The 19,711-nt window shown below is 50.0% G+C and overlaps 1 protein-coding gene across 1 annotated transcript; it reads right to left on the reverse strand.

The window, feature by feature from the left end:
• Window positions 1–3,520: 3,520 nt before the first annotated feature.
• Window positions 3,521–19,710, reverse strand: MXD1 (MAX dimerization protein 1; the record flags this gene model as incomplete). The annotated part of the gene is made up of 6 exons (XM_026081693.1): window positions 3,521–6,406; window positions 6,504–6,663; window positions 8,572–8,686; window positions 13,674–13,703; window positions 19,473–19,578; window positions 19,695–19,710. Coding segments are annotated over 6 exons (615 nt in total), but the record flags the coding sequence as incomplete, so codon positions are not given.
• Between the last annotated feature and the right edge of the window lies 1 nt (window position 19,711).

Genomic DNA, 19,711 nt, shown 5'->3' on the forward strand with positions numbered 1-19,711 from the left:
CCCCCCCCCCCCCCCAAATTCCCTGGAAAAGGGCATAAATGAGGGCAGCGCGGTAAAGCAGCGGAGCCGGGGGCTGCCCGTGCCGGGGCTCTGCCGGCGGCGCCCCCGACCCTCCGCCGAGCTGCAGCTCCGGGAGTTTCCTTGAACCTCACGGAACGAAACAGTCCCGAAAGTTTCCAGCGCGGAGGGGAAGCCCGTGGGCAGCGAGGCGGCGGCGGCGGCAGCTCGGTGCGTCCCGGTGCAGCCGGCAGCGCTGCCTTCGCGGCTCCTGCCCAGCCCCAGTTCTGCCCCGGCCACTTGCGCCACGACCCGACTGAGAACCGAGCGTCTCCCCCCCCCGGGCCCGGAGCGACCGGAGCCGAGCGGTTTTGCAAGCGAGCGCGGCGGCCGCGCGGAAACGCGGTGCCGAGGAGCTGCCGGCCATTTGGGGAAGGACGGGCCGCGATTAGGCAAGCAGGAAACGTGGGTTTAACCCCCCTCCCCGGGCTGCCGGAGCCTGCGGCCGTGCAGGGCTCCCACCCCGGCGGCTTTCCCGCTTGAGCGCCGCTCCCAAGGAATCGTGCCTTTTCCCGCTTTCCCAAGGAGCAGCTGTGCTGCTATTTTAGCATTTTCTGCTCCTTTCAGCGCCAGAAAACAGCGCTTCTCCAGCAGGGCGCCAAGTGCAGAAAAGGGGGAGCTAGGTAGGGAAAAGCCGCGTGCTCGGAATCTCGCCGTCTCCCCTTCCCGGTCGGAGGGAGGAGGACGGGCGAGCACGGCGGGGCTCCGGGACCCGCAGCCGCGCTCACGCAGAGCCTGGCGGGGTTTGCTGCCAAGTCCCACCGACCGGAGCCACACAGGGGCCATGGCCCTTCCTAACGCCCCGGAAAATCCCAGCCCCGGCTGCCCTGGCCGGCGGGGCCGGAGCCACGGGCGGCCGAGGGAAGCGGTGTCCCGCCAGCGGCAATGCTGGTTTATGGCCTCCCATGTGCAAGGCACGTGCCAGCCGCCCTTCCCTCACCCCCATCTCCTTCCCGGGAATTTTATTTCGGTGCTTTAAAGAAAACGTGGTCGCAGGGCACCAGGCGCACCGCAGCCAGCCGATTCCAGGGGCCGAGCGTCCCAACGCTGCAGGAAATCCCATGGGACCGGCTCCACGGGGCCAGCTTCCTCACCGGCTCTTCCGCAAAGGCCTGCACGGCGGCAGCCGCGAGGACGAGGTTTCCCGGGAGCTTTGGCCTCCGCTCGTTCGAATTTGGGCAACTCTTTCTTTGCCTCGGCAAACTGCGCCGCTTGCTTCTTGGCAATGTTTTGGTGGCTGCTTGTTCGAGACGGGAACGGACGGGGAAAGGGGCACCGCCGCCGGGCATTTCCCGCTCGGTTGGGAAGGCAGCTGGCAGGACACGCGTCTCTTTAGTAATGAAATAATTTATTTTCTAACAGTTGAACAATACAGAAGTATACATATACACAGCAAGGTCTTCTAAAACATGTAGGTTCTAAAAATGCATGTGCTAACTGTAATAAAAAGCACCATTATATGGTCTTGACACAGGATTTATAATGATGTGGTATTTACATTAGGAACCGAACATCTGGAAACAGAATTCATATTCTCCCATCTGCTGCTCCCCTGTTTAGTCCGTGTTTATGAGTCGGAAGACTGCCAAAAATAAAGCCGACGGTTCAACAGCTAAGAGCACCGACTCGAGCGAGCGAGACGAGCAAGTTTGGTTCTCGTGTCAAATGGGAAGCAAAGAAGAAAGAAAAAAGAAAAAAAAAGAAAAAAGCACAGATTAAACTGATAAAAAAACGCAGACCGATTCAAGGTTTGGACATTTCAGAAGGCTTTTAAGTCACGCAACAGCTACCCGGCAAATAGCGACCGGGAGAGAGATGCCTCTACCATCGGTTTTGTTCTTCCGCCCGGGAGAGCGCGGTGCAAGGCAGCTCCCGGAGGGGTGAGGAAGAGGAAGAGGAGTTTTATCGCGTTCCAGACCCTTTAGGGAACTGGCCCTCGCAGAGTCGAAAGCAGGGCGACCCTCTGCGCCGGGGCCTCGACGCTCTCCCTTCCACCCCCCGACCTCTACGCGGCTAGCTGTTCACAGAGCTGTTGTACGAGTTTAATGGTTCGACGGCGCTTGGGAACCGGGAACCTGTTTCTACTAGCAGACGATTTTAAAAAAAGGCGACTTTCGGGTCAAGCAGCAACGAAAGCGAGCAACGAAATAACACTTTCAGGGGAGCAAACACGTAGCTTGGCAAAAGCAGAATTCTTCCCAATACAGTACAGTGTCAAAACCTGAAATCTGTTACAAAAAGGGGGCAGAACTGGAAGGCGAAGCCCTGACGTATTGCTACCCGGCGTTTCAGACGCCCCTTCCCGCTCCCCGCCGCGGCTGGAGGAGGCGAGGAAAGTCCCCGCCGCCGCGGGGCGCCGCGCGGGGCCGCGGGGCTTCGTCCCGGCTCGCTTCGGAGGCTCGAGTGCACGGCGTCGGCGCGGGAGCGAAACCGCGGAGGGCCGGGGCGCGCTCCGCTTTCGGAGCCGAAGCCGGGTCAGGGACGGGGACGGAAGCGCGGCGGTGGAGGGCAAAGCGCTCCGGCGGCGAGCGGCAGAGCCCGGGCTGCTAACGCCCGGAGCGCCGGAGAGTTTCCCACGGCCCGGCGAGGCGTCGGGCGGTCGGCAGCGCGCGGGTGCCGCTCCGAAAGTGCTCTGGGAATTTATGCAGGAAGCTGGTACTAGCCGCGACCCCGGGAATGCCGCACGTGCGACTAGCGGCACCTTGCGGAGTCGACAGCTCGGCTTCGCACGCGAGTCGGGCTCCGGGTGCTCGACGCTCAGCAAAAAGCTCGCCGGGCACCGGCAATACTTTGGGGCGTTTGAGACAGACGATCACTGACACACAAGTTACCGCGACCGTAATTTCTCTGCTCTGATCAAGTGCGAGAGCGTCCTCTTTCTCTTCCGAACGAGCACGTGCCTGGTTTCACCATTTGCACCGTGACCCAGGATGGCATTTTACAATCTGCCCTCCACAAGGAAAAAAAAAAAAGGAAAAAAAAAAAGAAAAAGGGAAAAAAAAAAAAGGCGTGTTTTATACTCACACACATCTGTGCAACTATCAATCGTAAACTTGGGGTATCTGAGTCGCTCCTCACTCCCCCTTTATAGCAATCTACAAAAATTTAATTTCTGCAGCTTATTTCTTAATAATGCTGGTGGATCAGTGAATTCGAGAAAAAGGCTGGCAAAACAGAGAACAGTGCTACCATTTCTGCAACCTTCGGAGCAGACTCGGCTGCCCGGGGCCGGGCTCGCTGACCGGTACGGGAGGACCTGGAGAGACCCGAAGCTGCCGAAGATGGTCCCGGTCAACGCGACTGCGGCCTCGGAGCCCCGAGCAGCAGAATGTACTTCCCTTGCCTAGAGTTTTGGAAAAAACACCGTATTTACCCTTGTGTCAGTTTGACGTTAGTGCATCGTTTTCAAAAGTTCAAAATTTTCTAAGCCATCGAGATCGAGAGGACCACATCCAAACAGTGCAAAGGTCAAAGAATTACTGGTTTATATCGGGACAAAAACCACACAGTATTTCACCAAAAAAAAGAATGCAGTTAACTCAAAAAGGCACAACAATTAAAAAAAAAAAAAAAACCACAGTCGAAACCTTAAGACTCGGTACGTCTAAATAAAAAACAAAGTACACAATTTCGTATCTCTAATTTACCCCTCTGATGCTTTCCAAAAGTCTAAAGTTACTTTCACCTCGAAAAAGGTAGCAACATCTGCAACTCTAGGTTTGGAGTCGTGAGGCAGTTTATGCAACGCTCGGAACAAAAAAGCTAGAGAGGTCTCTCGAGCAAAAACGTATCGGAGCAAAGGACCTCAAAGTGCAGATATTCAGCTTGGTTTTCTTTTTTCTTTATATTTTTTAAGTTCACAGGGTTTGAGCTAGCTCTCTGAAGATGCTCTGCTCGGACTTCGGAAGCAGGCGTACAGATGCAAAAGGCATACGAGTTGTAGTTCAGTGCAAATATGCTGGACGTCTGAAAATCCCAGCTGTTTTAAAAAAAAATCCTTTTTTCTTTTTCTTTTAAAACATAGCACACACAAAAAGAGAACATACTTTGGAGATTTTCGCAATCCACTAGCCCCGTCTCCCATCCGCTTGCTTTTCAAAGAGTTCAAATGATCCAAAAATAGCTTAAGGATACTTTTAAAAAAACCAAACAAATCAAGTTTTATATAGTTCATTCATTTGCACTTTACAGAGTGTCTTAGTGGCTTTTGGCAGCTTGACTAGTGAAGTCCTAGAAATTGCATTTTTTTCAAATTAAGTTTTAAAGACTGCAGGCAAGTCTGAAAGCCCATTTTTGTTGCCTATCGCTAAATCAGCTACGTAGCCCTTGAAGAGTAAAGTTGCTTTTAGCTGAATGGTAGGGCCTCTCTGGTCACCTTGAGCGAGTTGGTCGTATTACTGGAATCGAGTGTTTAATATTCGCTGCGAAAGGTTTGCCGAGTGGGCTGAATATAAAGACCTTAAAATGTTTCAAGCAAAAAGGACCGAAGAAATCTATATATCTCAGTTAGCAGACCGCTACGTACAAAGTTTCCAGAACATCTATAAAAGCACAAAGTCATAAGAATGTATCTCCATTACATTAGTTTCATATAAAATGAATAAATACTATTTATAGATCATGTGTTTTATGTACATTTACATGTGCTCTAGTTAGCTTAAACGAAAGTGTTGCGAGGTTTGAAACCACAGCTTTCGGGGGAGGGGAAGGGTGCCTTGTTTTTTGTCTTTTTGTTGGTTTTTTTTTCTTCCCTCTCTCAAAGGCGGCAACCAAAATCCTTAGCGAACCAATTTTAGGGTGCCTAAAAATAACTCAACCAGCTGAAGAAGTGCTTAAATGCCAATAACGCTCTACTGACTAACTGTAGTAACATCAAGCAACATTCTGTAAAACGTGCCCTTTTCGATCGCTGACGGCCGCCGGTAGCGCAGCTACCCTCATCGCTCAGTTATTGCTAACTTTCGCATAACAGGTTTGGACGGGACCAAGCATCGCTTCTGTCAAACAAATGAGGCATAATTATTTTTGTGCTAAAGGGATCGAGATAATCTTTGTTCATCTCTCTGAGGTAGAAAAAATTGTCCCAGAGACAAGACGCATGAACAAGCTTCTAGGAAAACTCGCCTAGAACAGTAATATGCAGCTGTAATGCACGAGGTCATCAATTGCACAGGAGAAGTCTAGTACCATTTGGTTTTAGGTATTAAAGAAACTCGCGAGATGTGTAAAAACTGAAGACGTCCCCTCAAAGGCTCTGCAAGAGGGGGAGCAGGAGCTCCCTTGCCAAGGTCCTGCGGCCCAGTCGTGCGGGGAGAAGCGCCTTTCTTTTCGCAGAGGGGGCTCAAAACCTCCCGAGATCGGTCCCCGCAGCCCCGCTGCCGCCAGAACTCCCCGCGTCTCTCGGCGGGTGCCGACGCGAGAGCGGCCTTCGCGGGATTTCTCCCGCTTTCCCACCGCGGCCTTCAAAAATCAGGAGGAGCCGCGGTAAGACAGCGGGACCGGGCCAAAGGTTATATGGTTACGCTACTACCCTGAATGTTTAGAGATAAGTCCTCAAATCGACGCGCCAGCATTTCACAGTGCAATTATCACCCACGTCAAAGACGGGACACGGCCGAAATGCTCCGCGCGCCGTTCTCGGACTTCCCTCCGCCCGCCGCCAGATCTAAACTAAATATTAGGTCGGTAGGTTGGTTCTCCCTCCAGAGCTTTGCCCAGACAAGTTACCTTTGGGCCCTATTTCTGATGATTAGATACGTTATGTTGCTAGGCAAATACAAAGTAGATCTAGAATACCAGGCACTAACAGCAAGCCAAAAAAAAAAACAAAAACAAAAACAAAATGCTGAGGCTTTTTTAGGTCGCTGTTACTGCTAAAATATTCTCGGGCGCTTCGCAATTTGGTTGGAATGTACGGTCTCACAGAGGTGAGTTTACTGACAGGAAGAGAAGCTAGTGGATGCAATCGGATGTGTGCTCCAGAGAGTAGCTTGTAACCCACAACCCTATGCACTGTGCTGGGACTTAGGCAAAGCTGACTTCAATAACGTTGGTGGTACATTAGATTTACGTGCAAGAGAATTGCGGGACGGTCCAAAATACTACCTAACGAGATCCAACAGGGAAACAGCAAAGGATGAAACGGCTACAGGAGTCGCTTCTTATAGACCGAGACAGGGCTTGTGATTGCTCTGCGACTTCAACCTCTTAACGCCCGAGCTGGAGTAGCCTTCGTCGCTGCAGACGCTCTGCAGACTTCCCCTTTCGTCCGAGTCGCTCAGGCTGCTGCTGCTCCAGTCCAGGTCTGCAGGTAGGCAGTCTGTGCTTTCAACATCCACGTCGATCTCTTCTGTAAGCACAAAGATTAGCGTTACAGCGCGGCCAGCGAGACCTCGAAACGCCGTTCGGCAACGAGCGCGCAGCCCTCGCCGGCCGCGGGGCCTCACCTCGGTCGGAGTCGGAGCGCTCGGAGGAAACGGTAGATCCTATACTGTCCATTCTTACTCTTTCTATGCCCAGTTTCTCCAGCTGCCTTTTCAGATGCCTCTGTTCCCGCTGCAGCTGGTCTATTTGGTGTACTGCTTTTCTGTCGTATTCTTCAAGCTTCTGCAGGTTGAGAAATAAGGCACCGTTAGCTCCTCCGCACATCGCAGGCTAAGGCCCGCGGTCTTCTGGCTCGGCCTTCTAAACACGGAGCCTAGCTTCCAGGGCCACGTACCCAGCACTACTGAAAATCGGTTTCTTTTATGTTATCTAAACACGATTTCTGTTAACTAATGAAGGGTATCCAGGCCTAGACTCAGGACGTCAAGCAGGTGAATTAGAGTTGCTATGAGCCAGTGCGAGGGCAAGAGGGAAATCACAAAAACGACTGAAGCGTGCCAGGCAACTGGAGAGATTTGTGCAGACAGCTTTTCAAGCTGAGTAATGAACTTTTCGCAGGAAGAGACAGAAACCTTTCAGATTTCCTAGAAATCCACCGTTTTTGATGGCTTGCATGGTAGCTACCATTTGCCCCTGCTCAAATCTGAGCTCTTTGCACTCTAACAACTTCAAGTCATTTCAGACTTCAGTCACCAAGGCGGCTGCCAGCACATACCCTACGACTGTTTTCCCGAGGGATCCAACACCCATACCTGAATGAGCACGGTTTACCGGCAAAACCTCTCGACACTTCGCTTCTCTTTCAAACGTGGCTGTCCCCTACCTAACACGTTGTTTTCTGCTCGCGCGTTCATGAGACAGATAGCAAAACCCCTATATGAACAAACACGCTGTCCCAAAAGCCTTACGCACTGCCTACTCGCCTGGCCTGTGTGCGAACTCCCAGCGCCACGGCGGTTTAAAAGGCAGTCCCTCGCACACCGAAAACACCAAAAGCCGCTCACGCGCATCCACAAGTTTCATTCCCGCACAGCCCAAAGGAAATCAAGTGAAGTTCCTCCACCGCAGAGCAGCGTCTGCCCCAGAGATCCAGCACAGGAACCAGATCTGAGACCCGTTAAAGACTTAACTGCTGTCCAATCCGAATTATCCCGAGACCGCTGGAGAAGACGCAAACGAAGCTTCCCCCTCCAAGTAGCTTACATGCAGCTAGACTGGAACTGGCCCAATCCTATTTTTATATATTCTGAGTCTTTGATAGCTAGCTATTAGTAAGCAGCCTGAAGCCAGGGCTCTCCCTCAACACCACCCCTTTTATCTTTCAGTTCATAAAACTCTAAATATACTCAGCAAGGAGAGTCTTGTCTATTCAAAGTTAATGTTAACTTCTCTTCCCGAGGAAAGCCACGAGAAAGGAAAAGCAGTAAAACAGTAAATACTCCTCAGCAGGAAAACAAACAAACACACACACACACACACACACACACACACACAGAAAAAGAAAAGAAAACCTCCCCAAATTATTTCATTTTTGATCAGCCAATACTTCGAACATGTCCCGTTCCTAAGGCCTCTGGGCAATGTCGCAGTATATATAAAATAAAACACCCAAATTAGGCTTTAAAGAACAGCGGCAGGCATCTACAAGCCTGCCTATAAGGAGAAGCCTTGGTTGTTGCACAAACTTGCTACATCCACCACTAAGGTAAACTGCGAGAGAGACGATACCGACCTTTGACGACGTTAGCCTAAGTCGGTACTTTCATAACAACGTCTCGACCCAGCTGCTCACTTTTTCCTTTCTAAGGATCAAGACGCGCTGAAATCCGTACGGCAACGCTGCTCCTGAAACAGGACTTGACACTCATCCAACGGGAACAAAGCTGAACGCTGACGGCTACAGCGGGCACCAAACTAAAGGTCTGGGGATGTTCTGGTCTAAGAGCGCGAGGACGTCGCTTCCTTGAGCCTCGAACCCTTCGGGTCCTAGCACAACCCTCCGGCGGGGCAGTCCGGCGGCTTTCCTCAACAAAGCAGAACTTGATTTGCGCAATTTGCTGCCTATCTCAAAGGTTCCCAAAGCGGATCTACCCAGCGACGTTTCCCACAACGAAATGAAATCAAACTCACCTTTATGTGCAATTTAGCTTTTTTTAGTAAACTCAGGGTAGTATGTCTGCTGGATTCAGGCCCAAGTGGTACCAGCCCTTTCAGCTTCTCCAAACACAATCGCAGATGGGCACGCCTGTAAAAGAGGCAGAGTTCACATAACATGTTAAACAGCGTTTGTAAAGCACTTATCTGAACATTTAGCATCTGTAAGCAGCTATGGCAAAGATAATCAGGGTATTTATAACCTAAGCTGTACAATAAATAACAATAGCAGCTGGCCATCTAGGTTAGGATTTATTCCTCTGCATTTTCCTCTGGCATAATACCAGATGCCTTCCCACCCTCGGGGTTATTACACCGCTCCAAGATCAGATCTTTAAAGCCACTGCCACCCAGAAACAGAAGAAATTCTTCCAAACCGCTCGATCAACGCAGCCCCAAAAGACTAAGGATTCTGGCAAATATACAACAGCCAATTAAGTCGGATGTACTATCTGCTGCCTCCTCCTTCCCGGTGGACACCGCTGCCCCAAGGCATGCGATTCGCTCACGAACCCGCTCCCGAAACACCACGGTGTCAGCTCTGGGTACCTCAGACAAATGCGCACGGAGCAAAGCTTAAGGCATTCTAACTAACATATTTGCAGACCTGTTGAGGGAAAAAGAAGTCCCTTCCCAACCCCCCCAACCGCAGAGTAGCCAACGCAGGCGTTCATCAACTTTTAAAAAGTGTTTCCGAGACGTGTCTCTCTCCGCTCCGAATTTCTGCGAGTTACTAGCGCTCCGCTCAGCGCAGTCTTTCCCTCTGCAGCACAAAGACGGACCCCAGGCCAAGCAGAGCCTTGCTCTGCAAGTTAACTAGTCGGTTCTACAGGCGACAAAACACAAGCCTACAGCAAAAGGGGGGGGTTATTATACTGGCACCCGATGCTCTTGTTTTCAGTGAATTTACCGTGCTCAGCACTTGCAAACAGTTTTTACAAAACGCTACAGCTCCAAGAACTTGTTTACATCATATACCTCCACTGAGAATTCAAGATTAAAACGATTTCTGTTTCCAAACTCATTAGCTACATAAAAGCCTTTAAATCAGATCTCTTTGATACGAAACCTACTGGTCCTGCAGGCTGAGAGGCCTACTTCTGCGTACAGGGAGAAAACAGCAGCCAGAGGAAAACAAGGTAAGTTGGAACCCTGCATTCTGGCTTCCAGCCATAAAAAAACAGCCAGGCTGAAAAGTTTCTGGAAAGGAGGCATGTGCCAGGAATACTTTTTAGAGCACACAAATTCCATTAATCTACTCAGTCCATCGTTTTACAGGTGCTGCAGAATTTACGCCAGACTAACGACAAGGTTTTAACGCAAGCCAGTCTTTTACTGAGAACCGTGAAAAGCAGCACAATTAAATACATCTTCAAGATAACGGCTGTTTCAAGAGTCGGATCTGCAGACGGCTAGGTCGGACAAGACCAACCCGCATCAAATAGGGTCGCGTGCGTTTCGGCCTGACCTGTGGGAGCGAGGAAAGCAGCAGGAGCACTTAAACTGGCCTATGGTCAATATACGTTTTTCCCAGTCAAAGTGAACAGCGCTAAGCAAACAGATTCTTTGGACTAGCTATTTTTCACAGCTTTGAGCGTGGCGACCATTCCAGAGTTCTTGCGCGGTTAGACAACGTCTGGGATCCACCCAGTTACCACGGCCTGATTTTTCAGAGGCTTCGCACACCCACAGCTCCTGTAGCCTTTTCCCTGGAGCTGTGGATGAGCAGGACTTCTGGAAAAGCCGCCAGACGTTGCTATCGTTACACCTCACTGAAAAGCCTGACTCTGGCCAGCGGCGAGAGCTTTTGCGAACCCCACCGACAAAAGCCCACCAGCGACTTACGGACCGTCAGTGTGTGGCTGGCAAGGAGCTGCTGCAGGCCCGTTTCAGCTTTTGGGGTAAGCATATGCAGTTTGTTTTTTTTTCTCCCCCCTCTCAAAAAGCTTTGCCCCGCGTGTACCGTTTTGTCTTTGCTTTGTTCCGCTGGCAGCTGGAACAGTGGGTGTCGGTGCTACGCAGCTGTAAAGGGACGGCATCCTTTCAAGCACTTCCCTTACCTATTTTTAGTAGGAATCGGCCAGTTTCAGATCAATTGCCTTGGCACTCGCGGCTCCATTCAAAACAAAAGCCTCACCGAGCCGACGCGGGCCCTTATCGGTGCCGCGCCGAACAGCGGTCCCAGCGCAGAAGCCTGCTAGCGCTCCCTCGGTCGCTGGCTCACTGCGCAAGACACACATAGTTTATATGCCTTAATATATAGGCTAATGCTTTATTGCTTTCATACCACTGTTGCATGCAGGAGTGAAATTATGGATTGGCAAGGAAATCCTTTTACCCATGGACAGTGATGATCCTCCCGACACGGGCAGGTTTCTCTAATGTTCAGCGCTCCAGCCCCAATATTTAGGTCACATTATTTGGCACCGGTTGCAACACCTGTCTTTGAAATATCTAATTGACACAGGCAGCTGCAAATTGAGATTTTGCAACTACCTGCCTATCTTGTTTTGTGCTCACTACAAGTAAACAATGATTTGCCTACACAAAGCACCTCCTGAGCTACAATGCAAAGAAAGCACATGGTCTTTACTGTTAGAGTAAATCCCAAACACTGACAGGTTCAAAGACGAACCTTCGCAAAGACTATTTTCAATAGCAGGGGGAAGATCTGATTGGAGCTGCGCAGACCTGTTCAACCGTGCCTTGCAGAGTTAGCAGCGATCCCTCTGCAAGATCTGAGGATAAGGAGCTAGCACGACTGTGCTCTACAACAGTTAAAACAACAAAACTGAAATGCAAAGCTAATTCTGTTAAAAAGACAGCCTTGCAATGCAGGGTGTTCTCACAAGAAAAAATAAAACCAAACATCCACTAGCAGAAGCTGCGCTTTGATGTTAAAACTGAGATAGGACACAGGAACGCACGTAATGGTGGAAAATGCAGAAGTAACCCGTTCAGCTTTGCCAACACCGAGCAATTTTCTGGGTTACGCAATGCAAACTCTGAAGTAAAAATTTCAGTTGTTTCCACTTCAAAGTTTTACAGCATAAGCTGGCTTATACAAAAGCAGATTTCTGCCATGTTTTAACTAAATAAAACTGCTGCCACGGTTAAACCCCAGAAGTCTCACTGGCCAATTAAAAAATAAAAATAAAAAAAAGCTCAAAAGATTTGTTTAAGTGACAACGAATGACCTTTCAAATCCATCGCGTGCCAGCCAGACCATTTCATTATGCTAGCGTTCATGCTTAGCAAGATACCATCTACCCATAATTCTCCCTCCAAATATTAAGCTAAACTGGTCCTTACGCCAGTGGGAAAGAAAGAAAGCTTCTGCAGCCAACGTCAGCCATGTCTTAAGACCGAGGCCAAGATTCAACAGCTCAACAGCAGCAGAACTGGACTAAGGTATCTGCAACTAGGAGTGAAATAGGAAGGGGTACGTGATCTCTGTATAGAAATAAGCTATTTTTTTCCAGCTACCCTTTTTCAAAGGGCTTAAAATACAGCAATTTTACTGTACTTACTTGTGCAACATTACAAACAGGATTTCAACACAGCTCCGGTCTAAACAATGCGGCAGCAAGAGGGATGCAACGCATCCTTTGGTAGAGCTTTAAGTACACTTTAGTTTTCCAGTAAGCAAATGCTAATTTTCTAAGTCATTTAAAACGAGGAATAAATTGCCCTGTCCTTTTCTAACCCGTGTCATTTGGGACTTGGGCATTTCTGCCTCTTCAGATAAAAAACAAACCAAGTTCACAGGAGTACTTAACCGGCAACAGACAACACTACGCTGCAATGTTTGAGTCAGATCCAAGCCATACAGAGAAAAAGAGAAGCTTATAAAGGATACAAAGCCATCTTTCAGCTAGACGACAAAGGCTGCACCAGTCTGTCTCAAATAATAACAGTTACTTGCATTCACAGCTCCAATCTTGTACCTACACAAAATATTCCAAAGAGGAACAGTTCAGCTGAACTTCAATAGCTCACTAAGGAGAGACGTGCAATTTAAACCTTGTAATGGAACATTAAAAAGCCACAGAACAATTAACACGCGCTGGGCTTTCCTATTCATGGAAGCTTCCAGCTTGCCACTGCATCCCCCAGCACACAAAGTTATTTATAGCGCTCCTACCTACAGTGAAGAACACGTCTTTGCACCCTGAAATGTACACGTATCATCACCCCCAGTCCAGCTGCCTCCTACCCCAAAACGGATGCCCTTTCATCAATCTGATTAGAAAAAGCTCAGAACCCCTTAGGAAACGCTTCAGCCTCCAAATCTTTACTCCCTTGATAAGGGCCCACCTACAGCTTTGGCCTTCGTCTTGTGAAATGTGCTTTCGGTTAAGAGAACAGCTTTCCGGATCCTACAGACTGCATCATCTCCGCCAGTTTAGGACCTGCTGCGTTCTGCAAAGTCAGACAAACGCTGCTGTCCTCGTTCAGGCAAAGGCTCCGCTCGCGGCAGCAAACTGGCGAAGGCCGGCTTGCATCGGGGATGCCCACACAACGTGCGAGGAACTCTCCTGCGGGCCGGTACGATATAATGCCCTCCCCACGGAGAAGGACTCCCTCCACGAATTAGGAGATGGGTATCACCCACAGGGATGAACACTCTTCTCCTTAAGAAGTTCAGCGCTGGGACAAAGAGAGGCACATTCCTCAGAGTTTCACAAACCTGGGCTCGCACGGGAGTTACTACGGCAGCTAAACGGCATTCCCGTCTGCTTATTACATAGTTGTTGTAGCGGTCGGGGACAGGAAATACTTCAAGTTGGAGCACTCGTGCTAAGTGACGTGATGCATTGCCCACACGCTCCTGTGGCTACCTTATTCAGCTGCCCCTTTCCTTCCCTCTTGCTTCCTCTCTGCCCCACTCCAACGCTGCCTCAGTTCCCTGAAGTCAGATTCCCAAACCGCGCTCAGAGCACGACTTCTAAACCAGGACACGGAGCGTGCGCTTGCAGCGACTTCTCCCTTGGGAAGAAGACCCAGATGACCCCTGCGTAGGCTGAAAAAGAACAGATTCATTCAAATGCAGATCCTAACAAATCTCAAACACTCACCTGTTCTTCTCCATCTCATTGTGTGTTGACCTGAAAAACAAAGAACAAGTTATTAACTCCTCTGCTGTTGGCAAGCACAGTATGACTACATATACTGCAATTAAGATCAACACACAGCCTTAGTAACCGCTCACTGGAAAAGCTACAAACCTGGGGGGATTTCAAAGAGCTGCTGGCTACCCCGGGGACATCAAAAATGTTGGAAGCAACACAGACTGTACACCCCACGGGCCTGAGCAACGGAGAAGTTGCCAGACAAACGGCAATAAAAGGGCCAGTAAAACCAAGAGACGTGATTTTAAAGTGGAGAGTCAATATTAGAAATGTTCTGGTTAATGCTGACTGCGATTAAAGAGCTGTATCAGTGTAATGACTCAAGACATGACTCAAGACAGCCTACATCACCCAAGAGCAAATGCTCTGTAGACTTGGGGCAAAGGGTTTAGTGCAGAAGATTAAGCCACAGACCCTTGAGATCCACCACACTCTCAGTGCAGAAGTTCTTATCTCTAAGCAGAAAGAGGGAAATTGCTCCATCTTAACACAAACCTGAAATTTAGCCTATTAGAAATACAGTGCACTTTCACACACCACAGATGCCCTTGAGTGTTAGGCTAACTGCATGTTTAAAAAAGCTTTTTAAAGACTTCTCCCTCATTGCGCTGTGCAAGAAACGCACGCAGTACAAGAGAAGTCGATTGAGCATCTGCAGCTATTTGCACATGAAGCAAAGAGATGGGGGTTAACAATTCCACGAAATTTAGATGAAAGCCTGAGTGTTACGTGCCACCTTCTGGAAAAACACCGCTTTTCTGAAGGCTACATTTAAACAGGAATCCCGAAACAACTAAGAACATGCTGCCCCACACAACAGCAACACACTATGGCCAACAGGAGCCCCAAGAGTCTTGGCGTCCGTATTCGAAGTTCGCTTCTGTCGCCGCTGCTCAGGGAACAAAGCTCAGAACTAGGACCTGTCGCTACCCAAGTCGGAAGAGGCCATTTGCACCCTGCTCATCATCTCGCTGCAAAGCTGGTGGCAAACTCCCAAGGAAGACGGCATGCAAACAGAGATTCCCCGGGTCATACAACCCTTTAGCATTTCACACTTACAGGGGTGAGCGAGAGATGACAAGCATAACGCCAGCCTAGGTTTCAAAGTTAAGTCCATTTGCAAATTATCCTTAAGCTCATTTATTCTAAGCTACGAAAGGGCAGAGAAAACAAGCCGCTACTCGCTTTCTCTCAGTCGGAACGGAGGACATCTAAAAAAGGCCACCTTGCACATGACAGTAGGGCTGACGTTTAGGTAAGGACCGCTTGCGTGCATGCTCAGGATAAAGAGCTGGCTGCACTGCTTGGAAAAGCTTCAGAGGACACTTGCTCACAATCAGAAAAAATGTTACTACGTGACCGAAAACCTAAAGACGTAAAAAACCCCACATACTGCTACGATAAAGAAAGACGAGTACCAACTCCCTCTGACCTATCCCGAGTCTCTCCTACAGATCACCAGCTTCCACCACGTTTCCTACAGGCCCCAGTACTGGAGGAGTTTACTATAAAAACAAGCAACGCCACAAACTCGTGAGCCAAAGACACTCGCTGGCCACACCGGGGGTATTCGTAGCCGCACTACTCTTCGCAACTTTGCCAGCAGTGTTTCACAATAGGTCAGCCATTGTTTAGGAAGCCATCGCAACCCTCCTCCCCCATCTTCCTAATGAGATTAATCTTAACATGGCTCCTTTTGTTTGCTTTCTGGTGGCATTGTTTAAAGCAGTCCGTTCTGAAAAGCCAGCATCCAGCTTCCAGACAGTCTCAAAAAGTCCAAAGACATTTGATTCCAATTGAGATCGAAAGGTCCATATTTCTTCACAGACCATTTAAACGGATGCACATTATTCTGACATGTAATGGAACAGCAAGTTCTTCCTACCAGAGCATCTGTAAACGGCTAAGAAGAAAGACTTGGGCTCTCTGCTCCCTGGGGCTTCTCCATTAAACTTTTCCATATAAAGAGGTTTCATTTTTAAAACTGAACCCTTCACCACATCCCAGTTACAAGCACTTACAAGGCTCAAGCTCATGCAAGCCAACGAGCCTGCGCTTTACTACCAGCCTAGGCAAATATAAAAAAGCCAAACACCTTGTAAGTGTTCATTTTGACAGATGTGAGGATCCCCGCTACCAGGGAGCTTTTATTAATATGTTCATTCTCTCTTTAGTAACTTTGTTTTGCAGTCCTGATTAGTATTTTTTTTTTGCACAGACAGTTATTAATATTTCAAAAAATGTATATTGGTTGGTGAATTATATTTTTAGAACATGAAGACCTCCACTGGTTTAACAATCCCTATGCGAGATCCCTATTGCTCTCTCTCACCCTTAATTCTTTGTAAAGAAAAAAAACCTCGCATAACGGACTTGTCTGAATACGGAAGACCTGTATGCAGTAACGGCTTAGACTGCGGTATTTTGTTCGGGGGTTCCCCAGTAGCTTTCACCATTTCCAGCTTTAATCACGCTTAATCACATTTGCACTAGTCAAATATCCGTGCAGAACACAGCAACAGCTCCTGCCCTTACTCCCTTCTACAAGGAAAAGGGAAACGCGTAATTGGCTTGCCTGGAGAAGCACTACCACGCTCCCGGGAACAGCAGCACGGCACGATTTCCACTCCCGAGACGCAGCCTCGGCCATACTGACAACACAGCGACAGCTCCGCACACCCCGACTTACAGCTCCAGGCTTAACTTCCAGCTGCGCAGAGGATCCCCAGCTTCTCCCCTCGGCAGACAGGCTGCACCACTGTGTAGTACCAGACCCATTTCTGGACACCTTAATACCTACGGAGGAGCCAGCAACGCTCCATACTAACTGAAACCTAGAACGTGAGCCGCAGAGCTCCGGCACATCGTCAGCGTGACTTTCGAAACTTGATCTTTTCTCCTCCAGACCATAACAATAGAAGAAAGTAACTGCAAAAAAACAGTAATTACCAATTTATTTTTAATAAAACCCAGAAATTAGTTCTGCCGCTACGATTCACCATAAGAAACATGAAAGTGAAGAAGAAGCTTAAAAGCTTATGTTTCAGAAAGGAAATTCGGAGCCTCTCCAGGTGCTACGCACACCCACAAGTTCGCTCAGACCACATTTTAGCATTCTGTGTTTCTATTTAAAAGTGCTCAGCTCCGTGAGGAGTCTGCTTATCACCCGGAGACAAAAAGAGCTAATCTAGCTTCCGCTGCAGTAATGGGAACCCAGCAGCCTTTAAACGACTGCGCAGGAGAAGACGGGAACACCCCAGCTTCAGGAGACAGCAAGAAACAGGGTACAACAAGTGACCTGTCCCTGTCACCTGGGAGTGGTATCTGGGCAGTATCTGTTGCTACAGGCACTATCAAAGGTCAACTGCTGCTATGTAACACGGACAAATATGTTCAGAACAAGGAAAATGTGACATATCTAGTGACAGAGCAAAGTTGCTCCTCCCTAGACAAACAGCTAAAAACGGACCAATAAGGAACAAAGTGATCTGCCCACAGATGACGTGACACGATGAACCTGCTCCGACTTCATTCTGCGCTGAAGTTTCTCTCCTAGCTGTGTTTTCGTCTGCGAGCTGCTTGATATGCACTTATTTGCACAAGGGTGGCTCTCCGGAGTCAGCCCTCGTCACCAGGAAAATACTACCGCTCCTGCAAAATCAGTCGACAACGTGATCTCTACAACGTAGAGGCGATTTTAACCTTATTAAAGTGACAGAAAAACTAACAGATGACGAAAAAAGAAGTGATCAGAGTTACGCTCGATTCTTTTGCTAATAACTTCCGTTTGCCCAGAAAAATCTTTTTGGTGAAAGTTAATACGTAGGAGCCCTGGGCCAAAACTTTACCCCTGCTCAAGCTAACAGAATACCCTCAGTCTACCTCTCTGTCCTCTGAACAGTTTCAGAGCTCTGACTTCAGCTTACAACTGTAACTCTTAAGGAACACGAGGCGAAGCTCACGCCGAAAAGACAACCCACAACTATCAAAACTCAAGATCGCCCCGGAGGCTGGCACGTAAGCCTGCGACAAGACAAACAGAAAGTTAATGCAGCCCTCGCCGGCTGCGTCCCACCTCAGCCGTGTTTGTGTACTGAAGGCATCACATCGCGTATCGATCTTCAGCCGCCAACCGCAGAGCTGAGCAGGATGAGTTAAAAACAGACCTTTAACTGCAAACTTCCTCGTTTCTGCTAGTTCGTATCATAACACAAGCATTCCCTGTGAGGTAGTAGTTTCTGTTTTACAAAACAGAAGAGCAAACAAATAAAACAAGACACGGGAGCGTTTAATTCACAGGCCTTCGAGGCGTAATTAAATACGCCCCTAAAAAACAGCCTAGCAGAACTTGCTTGTACAAAACAACCTAGCTGCTTAGATCCAACTTGAACTTGGACAATATAAGTCTCTGTCGTAGACAACACATGGAGTTGTTACCCAAGTACTCAACCATTTAGCATTTTTAGTATCCCAAGGACTGGATGCATATTTACATGAGAGATTAATGATCTGCGTCAAGACTCTAGATGGATTTCAAGGAGAATAATAAAGGCACACCATCAAACAAAAGCAGCACTAGAAGATTTAATCTAAGCATCAAACAAAAACCAGGCCGTTTTCTGCACTATGCCAAAATAATATTAAAAAAATCTTGCTTTAATTAAGAAGAACGCTCACAAACTCAGATCCATTTAACTTCCAAAGCTTTGGTAGGACACTGCTTTTACAAGCCTCAAATAAAAAGCCCAGCTCTCACGTTCCCTTCGAAAAAGCCACTCGCCACGTCACATGATTGCAAGTTTCAGATCCAAGTTTGCCCAAGACGGGCGGTTCCAGCTGCTCCCCTCCAGCCTGCTCCGAGCAGCGACCCACCCTCAGACGCGCCCCTCGCCGGGCATCCCCGCGGCGCCGCGCGGGCACGGCGGAAACGCGCAGGCACCTGCTCGGGGCCAAGGCCGCTCACCCGAGTGCCAGCGCTGCCTGCCAGCAGCTGAGGGTCGCTGACAGCAGCCTGTCTCAAGGCACAACGGGGTGCGGTAACATCGCATGTCAGGATGGCTGCTTCTCGCAGGACCTCCTGCAGGGTCTCCCAGACCTGCTGGGCGCCCCATGACGGTGTTTTGGCCGGACCCACCAGGCTCCCTTTGACAGCAAGGTCTCCCAGACCTGCCGGGCGCCCCGTGACGGTGTTTTGGCCGGACCCACCAGGCTCCCGTTGACAGCAGGGTCTCCCAGACCTGCTGGGCGCCCTGTGACGGTGTTTTGGCCGGACCCACCAGGCTCCCTTTGACAGCAAGGTCTCCCAGACCTGCTGGGCGCCCCGTGACGGTGTTTTGGCTGGACCCACCAGGCTCCCGTTGACAGCAAGGTCTCCCAGACCTGCCGGGCGCCCCGTGACGGTGTTTTGACTGGACCCACCAGGCTCCCTTTGACAGCAAGGTCTCCCAGACCTGCTGGGCGCCCCGTGATGGTGTTTTGGCTGGACCCACCAGGCTCCCTTTGACAGCAGGGTCTCCCAGACCTGCCGGGCGCCCCGTGACGGTGTTTTGGCCGGACCCACCGGGCACCCAGGGCCTCCGGGACCCTCCGGCTGGGGGATGCCGGTAGTGGCAGCCAGGCTGGGGACCCCGGGGCAGCATCGCTGTGGGACCCCCGACCCCTGAGCCTCCCTGACACGGACAAGGCCGGTCCCCGCGGGCCTGGGGGCCCAGGCGTCCCTCCCCCCCCCCCGGTAACGGCCGTTACCTGCTGCTGCTGCTGCTCTTCTTGGCCTTGGCGCGGCGCCGCAGGGCCTCGCCGTCCTTGCCGCCGCCGCCGTAGGGGAGCAGCGAGGCGTAGCCGTGCTCCGCTTCTGCGGAGACACAACCCCACACACCGCCCCGTCAATGCCGGGCCCGCCGCGCCGCGCCGCCGCCGCCGGCGGACCGAGGGGAGGGGAGGAGAGGGGGGGCCGGGCGCCGCCGGTACCTCGCTCCCGCCGATCC

Source organism: Apteryx rowi, unplaced genomic scaffold, assembly GCF_003343035.1.
Source record: "Apteryx rowi isolate R43461 unplaced genomic scaffold, aptRow1 scaffold_56, whole genome shotgun sequence".
Taxonomy (NCBI): Eukaryota; Metazoa; Chordata; class Aves; order Apterygiformes; family Apterygidae; genus Apteryx; species Apteryx rowi.